The sequence below is a fragment of the Macrobrachium nipponense genome, chromosome 44, assembly GCF_015104395.2.
Source record: "Macrobrachium nipponense isolate FS-2020 chromosome 44, ASM1510439v2, whole genome shotgun sequence".
In the NCBI taxonomy this organism is placed as follows: Eukaryota; Metazoa; Arthropoda; class Malacostraca; order Decapoda; family Palaemonidae; genus Macrobrachium; species Macrobrachium nipponense.
The window spans coordinates 25,870,390-25,884,016 of NC_087221.1; the positions used below are offsets into that span (position 1 = coordinate 25,870,390).

The window sequence follows — 13,627 nt, forward strand, 5'->3', positions numbered from 1 at the left end:
GCCCAGGCTAGATAAGGGTATAAGTGTCCCATGATCGAGGCATGGACTTAGTGAAACAATCAAATACTAATGTAAATAATGCAAAGATAAAATAAGAATATCTAAACACTTTCTGTCCACAAACAGCGTAAGAGAATTAAGCATGAATTGAAAGTGAACGACTTTTTATTCATGAATAATAAATGAATGTTCAGTAAACAAGAATGAGGAAGTAAAAAATGTGCCTGCATGAAAACTGAAATAATAAAAAAATGAATAGTTGATAAGAATGAATAACAGGAGACTTTCTACAGTTGCAGAACAACTGGGAATTAACATGAAAGAAAAATGGAGGACTTCTTATCTAAGGTCACAATGAATAATGATTATACAAGAATGAATGCACATGACATGAAAGACTTCCATCCAAGAACAACAAATGCAAAGTGAATAACGAATAATAATGAGACACTGCAACTCCAAAACCGGAAAATGAAAAATGGCCGCACGTGAAAAATGAATGATTTTTCAACTGAGAACACAAGAATACTGTGACATCATACAAGGGAATTACCACTGAACGTCCAATAGAAATGTAAAATGAAGAACTTCACGACATGCATTGAGGTGCCAAGCTTTCAGGCAAAAATCAAATCACTTTTCGAAGGTTCCGACTGACGTATTTGGGACAACCTTATGTTCACCAGGAAAGGTTTTTTTTTTTTTTTTGTCACCGGAAGTCACCTTGCTTTAACGGGTGATGAATGATGATTTTATAATGAGGCGACGCTTCTGATGGTCTCTATTCAGCCTGAAGAGGAGAGAGAGAGAGAGAGAGAGAGAGAGAGAGAGAGAGAGAGAGAGAGAAGAAAGAGAGGAGAGAGAGAGTTCGGAAAACCGTGCAAAAGTACATATAAATGAAAGAGAAAAATATACAAATATGAAGAGAGAGGAGAGAGAGAGAGAGAGAGAGAGAGAGAGGAGAGAGAGAGTTTTTGTTGGGGACTAACGGCGTTAAAATTAATGCTCATGTCTTAGGAGAAGAAAATGCTACAAATATGAGAGAGAGAGAGAGAGAGAGAGAGAGAGAGAGAGAGAGAGTTTGGAAAACCGTGCAAAAGTACATATAAATGAAAGAGAAAAACTTTAAAAATATACAAATATGAGAGAGAGAGAGAGAAAGAGAGAGAGAGAGATCTTGGGGGTTGGGAAAAATCGTGGAAAAGTACGTACAAATGAAAGCGAGAAAAACTTTACAAAATATGGATGCAGAAGAGAGAGAGAGAGAGAGAGAGAGAGAGAGAGAGAGATCAATTTGAAGTCTTTTGTATACGAAGGTAAACCAAAACGCTTGATCAAACAGATATTCACAAAACGACGCAAAGACTAAATCAAACAGATTATTCAAAGAAATTAATCCCATCAGTCGCGGAGGCGACCATGACGACCACGACAACGTCGAAGATGACAACCATGAGGGAGAGGGATAGGGGAAGGTGAGGGGGTGAAGTGGAGAGAGGGAGAGAAGAGCGAAAGGGTTGTGGGGTGTGTTTAGTAGCCGAAAAAACTGCAACCTCACGAAAGAGGCCAGAAGGGAATGCAAGGGTTGATGCCGGGGGAGGGTGGGGGTGTGGAGGAGGGGGAGAGGAAGACTTGAGAGAGAGAGAGAGAGAGAGAGAGGCGGGGTGTGGGGGGGGTATAAGGGCATGAGATGGTTTCGTGTGAGATGAGAGAGAAGGTACTCGTAGGGGGGGGGGGGGGGAGTTGGGGAGTTGGGTTGGGTTTGGGGAAAGGGGCTTGAGGTTTTGAGTGCCAGCGTGTGTGTGTGTGTGTGTGTGTCTGTGCTCTCTCTTGCGGCCCTGTCCTGACGGGGCTCTGGGCTGGGACTTATATACTTCCTCAAATGCCGACACACTCGCCCGGTAGCCTGGGCACAGAAAGGGTATGCGATACATTCATGCCCCTTTTCCAAAGCCCCGTCTCCCCCGAGCGAAAATAATTCGCAGATTCAGAGTCAATTATCGGATTGTGAATCACCCAACAATTCTTTTGAAACCAAGACACCAGAAGGGACACTTTGAAGCATCTAGCAAGGATTATGCGCTATTAATCTGGGCATGAAAAAATGAGTCCTTTATTATTATTATTATTATCGTTATCATGAAATACCCCCTCGTGGCGAGGCGATCATCGAAGCAGATAAAAGCTATTCGTATCTATCAATGACAAATGACAAACCTTGTAATATTTAACCATTAAGGCTTGCGTACGCATCTACGCACATACGACCGACTATACGTCGGAGAAAATTTTGACCTGGAGTTGCAACTGGCACTTGGAAAAGAACGCCACGCGCAGTGCAAAGTTGATATCAATCGAACATTGATAACGAAATGGATCAGTGATTCGTGATGTACGATAATTACCCTCGGCATCAAATGGAAAGGATGTCTTAATTGAAGTGAGTCAGTGAATAGGTTCTCTGTGTTATCCGGTGATAGAGAATAATTGTAAGAGGTCGGAACACTGACAAAGGAAGATTCATATCCCACTTGGAGTGACTCAAGGTCTACGTAATCGTTTATAAGTTGTTATCTTAACCGTTCAGCAAACAGTGTAACGCAAGAACAGTTCTCGTGCCTTACATCAGATTACCTAAGAAAAGGGTGTAGGAAGTGAGGCAACGTAGGGGTGGAGAGAGGAGAGAGAGAGAGAGAGAGAGAGAGAGAGAGAGAGAGAGAGAGACATAAAAAGAAAAAAATTGTTACTAATATTAGTCAGGTAGAAGTACTTATCCCTCTTACCTCTCGCTCTTGGGACGTCAAAGGCGAATTTGGCACTGTTTAGTACCCTGCGCTGAAGTGCCATCCAGTGCCACCTAGCCGATGCGAGTGCCTGATCATCCTCGTATTAACAATGTCTTGTGCTTCCTGCGTTCTGTGGGGAAAGAGGTGCAATGCCTTAACCAGCTGAAGATATTGAAGATTCAAATGCGTTGTTCAAAACGGTTATTCTCGCAAGGTTACGATGCTTGGGGCGTCCATAAATAACCTCGAGCGTTAATCAGGTCAGGGATTAAGGCATAATTAAAGGTTACCTTCGTCCGGAAAAAGGTTAACTTGTGTGAAGAGTGTTACATTTATCAGGAATATTTAATTACAGCTTTAGAATTCTGAGTTGCGAGTGGAAGAAAAATGAATCTTCAAAAGTGACGTATTGGTGTGTTTAGAAACCACAATAACAAACGGTATGCAACTCTACAAGCAAGCTGATGGCATTATTATTTGTAGTGAAAGTATCTAAGTGAAAAACAGGAAGTTTACAAAGGAAACTTCCTAACAAACGGATGAAATCTGACGGTACTTGTGTCTGAAAGTTCTGAAAGCTTCCGAAAGTGTCATCATGTCTAGAGATTTTTTTTTGGAAAGAAAGCCTGATTAGAGGCTTTCTGAAAGCCCAAACTTTCTTTTACCTTGACAGACACAAATATGTTTTACTTTAATGCAACCTGTGGGAATTCCAAGGTGCGAAGAAGGTGGACCTGATAAACAGTGCTTTGAATTAAGTCATAGAATTTTCCGGTAACAGAAAATAAGTTTTTTGTGAACTTACACACCAACAAAAGTGATCAGTGAATCATCCAACATAACCAGTCCAGTACAAATTCTCAGTTGTGACTAGATTCTGACAAAATGGAAAGTCTAGAGGCAAGAACTCTGATTTTGTAATATATATATATATTATATAATATACCATGGTACAGTCCGTGGGGGGAGGCGCCCCCGATCTACAGGGATCTTTTGGTTCTCAACGCCAGTTTCGTCATTCTTTTCATCACCATCATCATCATAATCATCAGAGCAGAAGTCAGGTAAGTTCATCTAATGCATTGTTTGATTTCCGGTAATGAGCTAAAAAAAAAAAAAAAAAAAAAAAAAAAACGATGTGAATATAAAGCCAGAAGTTCATTGAAATGAGGAATATGTCAGGAATGAAGAGTCATTCTTGTGGTTATAACAGTTATCTATCTATTTATCTATCTATCTATATATCTACTATCTACTATAATATATATAAAATATATATATATATATATATATATATACTATATATATATATATAGATATATATATATATATATATATGATATATATATATATATATATATATATATATATATATATATATATATACAATATATACTCTATATATATATATATCTTATATATATATCATATGTGTCATTCCTCTATAATTATATATATATATATATATAATATATATATATATATTATATTATATAGATCGATTATCTATCTATAATATAATACTCGATCATCTCTAATTATTAATTATGTATATATAAGTCTATAATCTATATATATCTATATATATAGAGTATATTTATATATATATATAATATATATAGATATATATATATATATATATATATATATACAAACAAAGGAAAAGTAGTATCACGTATGCATAAGAGAGAGACAAAAATTGAAGAGAATAATTATAAACTCAGAAAAGCAGCCGTTGAGTCCAAGTATCTTGTAAACTGTTAAGAAGGGCTTTATATAAAAATCGCAACAATTTTAAGTAAAATAAGGAATGAAAGGCCATTGCTCTTGTGTGGCTACTGAAAACCTTCATAAACAGAAGCGCAGTTTAAGGGACGTCAAACTTAACCCAGAATTTTAATTTGGGCTTTGTACGCAAGTTTTCATTAAAAGGAAACAATAATGAATAATGAAAGATTTTAATCATAGAATGATATGATTTCGTTAGCTGTATCAATGATACTATGATCACAAGAAGCTGGAAGGTGAGAATTAGGGATGCCGTTAATTAAAACATTGCACCCTCTCTCTCTCTCTCTCGCTCTCTCTCTCTCTCTCTCTCTCTCTCTCTCTCTCTCTCTCTCTCTTTCAGATGACTTTTTCTTGTTGTAATGGATGTGCTTACCTGAAGCTTAGGAGTTAAAAAAAGTGAGATTATCCAAAACTTTGAAGCTAAAAAGTGTGATCATCCAAAGCTTAACAGTTGAAGTGTGATTAACCGATGCTTAGACGTTTAAAAATTTTGATTATCGAAAACTTAGAAATAAAAAAAAAGTGTCATTATCCAATGCTTAGAAGTTAAAAAAAAGTGTCATTATCCAAAGCTTAGAAGTTAACAAAAGTTTGATTATCCAAAACTTAGAAATTAAAACGTGTCATTATCCAATGCTTAAAAGTAAAAAAAAGTGTCATTATCTAAAGCGTAGAAGTTAAAAAATGTTTGATTATCCAAAACTTAGAAGTTAAAAAAAGTGTCAGTATCCAATGCTTAGAAGTTAAAAAAAGTGTCATTATCCAAAGCTTAGAAGTAAAAAAAGTTTTATTATCCAAAACTTAGACGTTAAAAAAAGTGTCATTATCCAATACTTAGAAGTTAGAAAGTGTCATTATCCAAAGCTTAGAAGTTAAAAAAAGTGTGATTATCCAAAACTTAGAAGTTAAAAAAAGTGTGATTATCCAAAACTTAGAAGTTAAAAAAAGTGTGAATATCCAATGCTTAGAAGTTAAAAAGTGTCATTATCCAAAGCTTAGAAGTTAAAAAAGTTTGATTTTCCAAAGCTTAGAAGTTAAAAAAAGTTTGATTATCCAAAACTTAGAAGTTAAAGAAAGTCTGATTATCCAAAGCTAGGAAGTTAAAAAAGTGTCATTATCCAAAGCTTAGAAGTTAAAAAAAGTGCGATAATCCAAAGCTGAGAAGTTAAAAAAGTTTGATTATCCAAAGCCTAGAAGCTTAAAAGTGTGATTATACAAAATTTAGAAGCTAAAAAAAAGTTGCGATAATGCAAAACGAAGCTAACAAAGTTGTAATAATCCAAAGCTTAGAAGCTAAAGAAATAAAAAGACTGATTATCCAAAGCTTAGAACCTGAGAGGAAACTGAATAGGTTTAGCTTGGGTAGTAGAAGAAAGAGCAGCCTTAAGCTTGTAAGTAGAACGAAATAACGTAAATCCTAGGTCTCATACTGGGATGAAACTCTTATGCCTAAGCTTAGAACTCTAGAGAAATTTAATGTCCCTATATGCTTATTACCTCACTGTTAACCTTAAGCTTAGATAACAATTAATAGGGGAAAAGAAAACTGACAATACTAAGTATAGAAGTTACAAAGAATTTGAAAATCTTATGAAAAGAAGTTGATGGTAGTTTTGTGGGGAGTTATATTTTTCAAATATAGTATGCAAGACTGAATTACATCAAAAGTTCGAAGGAAACTTTGACAGAAGGTTGGAATGGAGAAATGAATATCTGACTACAACAATTCACTTCCTTTAGGGAACTGAATGAAATATGATATCAACAAGATTATATGGTATATATATATATATATATATATATATATATATATATATATATATATATATATACATATATATATATATATATATATATATATATCATATATATATATATGTAATATATATATATATATATATATAATATATATATATATATATATATATATATATATATATATATATATATATATATATATATATATATATATATATATATATATAGATATATATAGTATATATATATATATCTATATATATATATCTATATCTATATATATATATATATATATATATATATATATATATATATATACATATACATACATACATACATACACATATTTATTTGCTCTTATTTCCCCACATCTGCAGTTCCCACTGAGGGGTGAATGACCTGTTCCCTTCTTACATCAACAAACATAACAGTAGAATAATCACTGACTAGGCGCTTTACCCTATTAAAATTTCTTCCTTCATTTGCAACAACACAGAAATGAGCAACTGAAACGAACAAAGGTTTCCACAGAGAAAGAGAAATCGTACGAACAAAAGGTTACATGGAGAAATAAGAATTAGAAAAAATAAATAAATAAAAGGAAAACAAGGGAAATGGTTCCACTTTGAATTCAGGTCCTCAAAGGGAATATTATGACGAGCTTCATTTTTATTTCTCTCTATAGGGACTTTAATGGTCGTAAAGCTCGAGTGATCATATGGGCGTCAGTCCATCAGGTAATTAGGAAAAGCGAGTAGCAGATGTACTTCGTGTTTACAAAGAGATAGACAAATTTACCCACCGCATGCAAGAAGTTGTGTGTGTGTGTGTCTGTGTGTGTGTGTGAGAGAGAGAGAGAGAGAGAATATATATTGAATTTAAAACACGCACACACGTCTACCCACCCATACAGTCTCGCACACACACACACACACGGAAAGAGAGAGAGAGAGAGACGAGAGAGAGAGAGAGAGAGAGAGAGAGAGAGAGAGAGAGCAAGTTATTAGTGGTTTAAACACCCACCTACCCAGACACCCTACCCACACACGCGCACCCACCTACATACATAGAGAGAGGAGAGAGAGAGAGAGAGAGAGAGAGAGAGAAAGCTAATGCGTGGTTTTAACCTTGGTGGTGTGAGGATTACCATGTTGATGTCCTCCTATGTTAATTCTAATGGGATATATATTTCAAAGGAGTACTCATCGCTCACGTGAGGTCTCTCTCTCTCTCTCTCTATTTCCCCCGACCTTACCCAACCAGCAGACGTGAGTAGTTTACTTTTACGAGTACATCACTATAGACATCGTGTATTTAATGAAACATGCAAACCTATATTGCACTTCGCTCCTTCATGGATCGAACGCAAGGCATTCAGTTTGTAAGGAGAGAGAGAGAGAGAGAGAGAGAGAGAGAGAGAGAGAGAGATGCACTTAGGCTCATCTAAATGTATCACACCTACCAACGTGTTTTTAAGTTGAATCACCGGGAAAGTCATTATTTTCACCCCGCATCACTTTCCTCACTCTCTAAAATAGCCAGCAAAAAACCTACACTTATATATATTGCGCCCAATCTAGCATCGTTTAGCGTTCTATTTTACAACGATTCAAAATTCACTAACACATACACGGCAATCGATCGTCAAAAGTTTTACAATGATTCAAAATTCACAAACACATAAATGGCACACGAACGTCAAATGTTTTACAATGATTCAAAATTCACAAAGAGGTATATGGTTACACGAATGTCAAAGGTTTTACAATGATACAAAATTCACAAACACATAAATGGCACACGATCATCAAAGGTCATTCACCTGCGAAGAAGTTTTTGCATGGAACAGAATCAATGAACAATTGAACAACTGAACAGAATAATCAAATGAAAGTAAAGAAGGATAAACGAGCAAAAAAATAAGTAAGAGACAATGGCAAATCAGTAAAGGAGAACAATGTACACGTAACATAAAAGGCAAAACAAGCCACAGAAATACAGAGATAAGAGAAAAAATACGACTTTGTCATCATAAATCTTCGAGACGTACCCAATAAAACGTGGAAAAAAGAGAGAGACCGAATTTTAAACGTCATATAGATCACCGCGAAGTTGAAGAAGCTGAGGCGTTGTAACGAAGGAGGACTATAATGTTTTGAATTGCCAGAAGACGAAACAATAAAACAACGATTTGGTCTTTGACTGCTAGCCAGCGGGGTACTCTCTCTCTCTCTCTCTCTCTCTCTCTCTCTCTCTCGTTAAGTAAATGGATGTAGCTACAGATGTACTTTGTGACTGCCACACGCACACACACACACACACACACACACACACACACAGAGAGAGTACATTTCATGTAGGTGAAAGATGATGAAGGACCCATTTGGGCAAAATCAAAGGAAGAGAGAGAGAGAGAGAGAGTACATTTCATGTAGGAGAAAGAATGATGAAGGACCCAGTTGGGCATAATCACAGAGAGAGAGGAGAGAGAGAGAGAGAGAGAGAGAGAGAGAGAGAGAGTACATTTCATGTAGGTGAAAGAACGATGAAGGACCCAATTTGGCATAATATATGAGAGAGAGAGAGAGAGAGAGAGAGAGAGAGAGAGAGAGAGAGAGAGAGAGAGAGAAGGAGAGAGAGTGCATTTTATGTAGGTGAAAAAATGTTGTAGGACTCCTTTGAACATAAGATCGATAGACAGATAAAAAGAATAATAAATGTAGATTAAAAAGTCTTGGATCAAATGCTCGACTTTTTAAGAGGGGTATATTTTATGATTGCATGACGTTTAGTGCTATTGCGGACCGTGAGAAATAACTTCGATTAGTTATTAATGTTATAAGCTAGTGCGATAAATTACGGTCATCGGCGCTTTGCAACGGGAAGCAATTTGGAATAAAACTTCCAGCGTAAAGGGACAGAATTGAAGAAAAAAATAGCTTATGGACCGGCCATAACAGCCATAACATTACAACGACATTATGATGAAAAAAGTATTACAAGGTTAGGGTTTTCCGCTGACGTCACTTGCTAATGCAATTCTCAGATTTGTTCAATGATGTTCAGTTTGGCTGATTTGGAATTGTCCTGAAAGTTCTGCTCTTTGTAACTTCTTAATAGAGAGGTGCGCATTTTTTCTATCCCACCTCTTCAGAGCAATTTACGTTGTAAAAAGGAAGTACATAATCACCTATAATATTCATCAGTAGCAACAAAATCATTATCATCATTTTCATCTTCATAGTTGTCCTACATGTATAATGCATTAATAGTAGTGGTGGTGATGTAGGCAGTGGTTCTGGAGTGGTTGAGGAGGGGTGTTTCTAGTGTAGTGTTTTTGACATAGCACAGGAAGCAGAGATCATGAAGAAAAAGCGAATGTGGAGAATAAAGCAATGCATATATATAAGAATCATATATTTAAAAGGATCACCAGTGTAAAAATAATTATTGAACTGTTTCAGCACCTAGTACAAAAAGTGCCAAAGAAAAAAGTAGTATCGTATTGACCTAAAAATTAATCAAACACAATGAGAGGGAAATATAATAGAATCTTTAAAGAAAATAAATATTTTACTGACTTAAACATCGACAAAACTCAAGGGAAGAGAGGAAAACGTCGCGATCTTTGAAGAAAAAATAAGGACTTGAATAATCTCAATCTCAAGATTAACCAAATTCAGAGACACGAGAGAAAGAAAACAAAACTATCACAATCACGTCTCGATCTTTAAAGAAAATAACTATTTCATACCCTCAAAATTAACCAAGCTCAAAGAGGGAAGAACCAAAACTATCAAAATCACCCAGTTCTACATATAAAAAAAAATAAATAAAAAACGCGAGATAAAAAAATGCAACTGTGTCAAGGCAATGCCTCCTATTTTGTAGCTACTCACTCTTCAAAAAACCAGCAGACAATGCTCGTTTAATTATAGATTATTAAATAAATAGCTCCGTGGAATGTAAACAAGCCAAGTGAAGGGAAGATCACGTGATACGCTCAGATGTGTGTGAAGGTTGATGCTGGGTTTCAGTGACAGAGCTGTAGATAATATGGTGTCATACAAGGTTCACATTTTTTATAAGATATTGAGCCAGCATTTCTGCTCTTACGAGAGAGAGAGAGAGAGAGAGAGAGAGAGAGAGAGAGAGAGAGAGAGAGAGAGAATGGTTAGATAAAAAAATAAAATTTCACAAAAATAGAGTACACATAATTGTGAAAATAATAAAAAAAATAATAATAATGATAGTAAATTTTAACAGAATGAATGATGGTAATCAAAATGAGGGTAAACATAAAAACAATTACAACGGTCAAATAAAAGTGTAGAAAAATTGTATACATATATATATTATATATATATATATATATTATATATACTATTCATTATATATATATATATATATATAATACACATATATATATATGTGTGTGTACACAAGTTTCCGTATAGATATGAACACATTCATAAGTGTACGTAAATACAAAACTTTTGAAAACAAAGAAATAGGTTTTGAAACAAATTAGACATCAATCTAAAACAATGCCCGAAACCTTCGGATGAGTAATTGAGCCTACGCTTATTCTCTATCCCGAGAGAGAGAGAGAGAGAGAGAGAGAGAGAGAGAGAGAGAGAGAGAGAGCATTTCCGCTGCAAAGTTCGTGGCGTCTGTTGATGGCTCAGTGGTGAAAAGTCATCGTGCATCGTTATCCCTACCAGGCAGCGGTTCGAATCCTACAGGTGACGTAGCACTTACAAATTATAACCCCGTAGGAGGGTTGTGCCGTCATTACACCTCAGCACCCCTTCAGCCTCTAGCTGCAAGCACTTTCAATCCTTTTACTGTACCTCCGTTCACAGTCTCTTTCTTCCATCTTACTGTCCACCCTCTCCTAACAATTGATTCATAGTGCAGCTGAGAGGTTTTCCTCCTATTACACCTTTCAAGCCTATTACTAACAATTTCCGTTTCAGCGTTGAATGGTCTTAGTTGCCCCAGTGCTTGGCATTATGCCAAGATCGATAAATCAATCAATCAACCAATTATAACTCCCTTTGAGTGTAAGTTATTCCCGAGGTATAGTGAGCTAGATATTAACACGATATTTCTGGCTTAATATTTGTAAGTATGAAAAAAAAAGTCAAGGTGTATGAGACAGAAATGCACACATACATACATACACACACACACACACACACACACACACACACACATATATATATATATATATATATATACACATACATATATAGCACGTATATATATACGTATATATATATATATATATATATATATATATATATATATATATTACATATATATAAATATATACTACATATTATATGCATGTAGATATATACGTACATATATATCAATATAAATGTATATATATACTATTATATATATATATATATAATATATATATATATATATATATATATATATTATATATATAATATATAATGAATTAAAACACGGAAATCAGTAATCATTTTCGAACACTTCCATCACAAACTAAATTTCCTCATATTCACTGACTAGTTTCTCCATTCATTTATTGGCCCAGGATGGACAGCAGGTTGAAACACTCTCTTTCGTAACATCCACCGTCGGTGAGCCTGTTGTCGAGAAAGGCACCTGGAAAGTGGTAAACAGCTTATACGTTCATTGTCTACGTAAACACTGGGCTTGCAACCTATTATGGCAAATGCTAATCACGGCTCGAATACATCTCACGCACAGTTCTTATACAAAAGCGTGGAAGGAAGTAGACGGTATCACGAATGCAATCTATTCTCTTCAGATGAGAAGAGGAGAATGGGGGAGGGAAGTGAATGGAATTGAGGAAGTATTGAGAGTTGGAAGAGAAGGAAAGGCGACTCCTCAGTAAACAATCGTAGAATTGTGTAATTAAGACTTCCCCCGAATGATTGAGATCACGTGGTCGTGCATTATTACGTGGGCTTCAGTAAAGTTACAAAAGATAATAAATATTAATAAAATAATTTAATTAATAATTAATGAATAAGAATAAAATAATAATAATAATAATAATAATAATAATAATAATAATAATAATAATTCAAAAAGTTAAGACTGAAAAAGGGAATTGAACAGATATCCTAAAGTTCTCAGCTGAAATTTTTGTTTAATATATATATGTACCCACACATAACTGTGGACTTGTTTCTCCAATAATAATAATAATAATAATAATAATAATAATAATAATAATAAACCCGTAATTTTCATTCTACTTTCTATTTTTATAAATAATCCTCTAGATTATCATGCAATTGGCCTCCCTACAATAATGCCGCTGAGTGTTTGCCTTTGCCTCTTTGTCTGTCTGTCTGTCTATCTGTATTTCTGTAGATTAGACTCTGTCTGTTTGTCACCCCGATGATCTGGTGATCATGCCGAAAATGAGGAAGACCTACAGAGAGGTGTTGGAGAGAGGTGGCATAAAGGTGAATGTGAATAAAACAGAGGTTTTGGTGAGCAGTAGGGAAGACAGAGGCAGAATAGTAATGCAAGAAAGAAGGGGCCCGATTACAAACCAGTGGAAAAGTTCAAATACTTAGGATATACCTTAAGCCAAGAGGGAAGATGTGAGGATGGAGTTGACAGTAGGATAAAAGCTGCATGGGGGAAGTGGAGAGGAGTAGCTGGCGTAGTATGTGATAAGAAAAGGCCAATCAAGATAAAAGTCAAGGTCTATAGCACAGTGATGAGACCAGTGTTAATGTACGGAGCAGAAACAGAGGCTCTAAGAAGAAAAGAGGAAGTAAAGCTTGAGAGAACAGAGATGAGAATGCTGAGGTGGATTATGGGAATATCGCTGCTTGAGAGATTGGAAAATGACGAAATAAGAGTGTTGAGGATGGATGATGAGGAAGGATGCAAAAGGGCTTGGGAAGAACCTGTAAGAGGAAGAAGATCGAGAGGGAAACAGAGAATTAGATGGCGAGATAAAGTGAAGGAAGATATGGAGAGAAGAGGTTTGGTGGAGGATGATGCGTTTCATAGAAGGCAGTGGATGAGAAGGCACATCAGGCAACCGACCCCTTAATGTGGGGATAACGTTGAGAAAGATTTGTCATGCTCTCAATTTGTCAGAGTGATAGTCAACCTTTCTCTCTTTCCTTGTCTGTCTGTATACTTGTTTTCGAGCTTGTTAGTCTCCGCCCATCTGTCTTTTTCTGCATGTCTGTGTATGGCAACTGCCATGCTGTCTTCCTGTCAGTCTCTTTGACTGTCAGCCAATGCGTATCAACCCTCCTGTC

The 13,627-nt window shown here is 35.6% G+C and overlaps 1 protein-coding gene across 1 annotated transcript in view; it reads left to right on the forward strand.

Annotated features, from left to right (window-relative positions):
- The first annotated feature begins 1,879 nt into the window (after nt 1-1,879).
- The window catches only part of LOC135204114 (uncharacterized), a 173,089-nt gene continuing 161,341 nt past the window's right edge, over nt 1,880-13,627 (forward strand). The window contains exon 1 of the mRNA XM_064234118.1: nt 1,880-3,850. Coding sequence (XP_064090188.1) covers nt 3,734-3,850 — 117 coding nt within the window. The 5' untranslated portion in view covers nt 1,880-3,733. The remainder of the gene's footprint in view (nt 3,851-13,627) is intronic.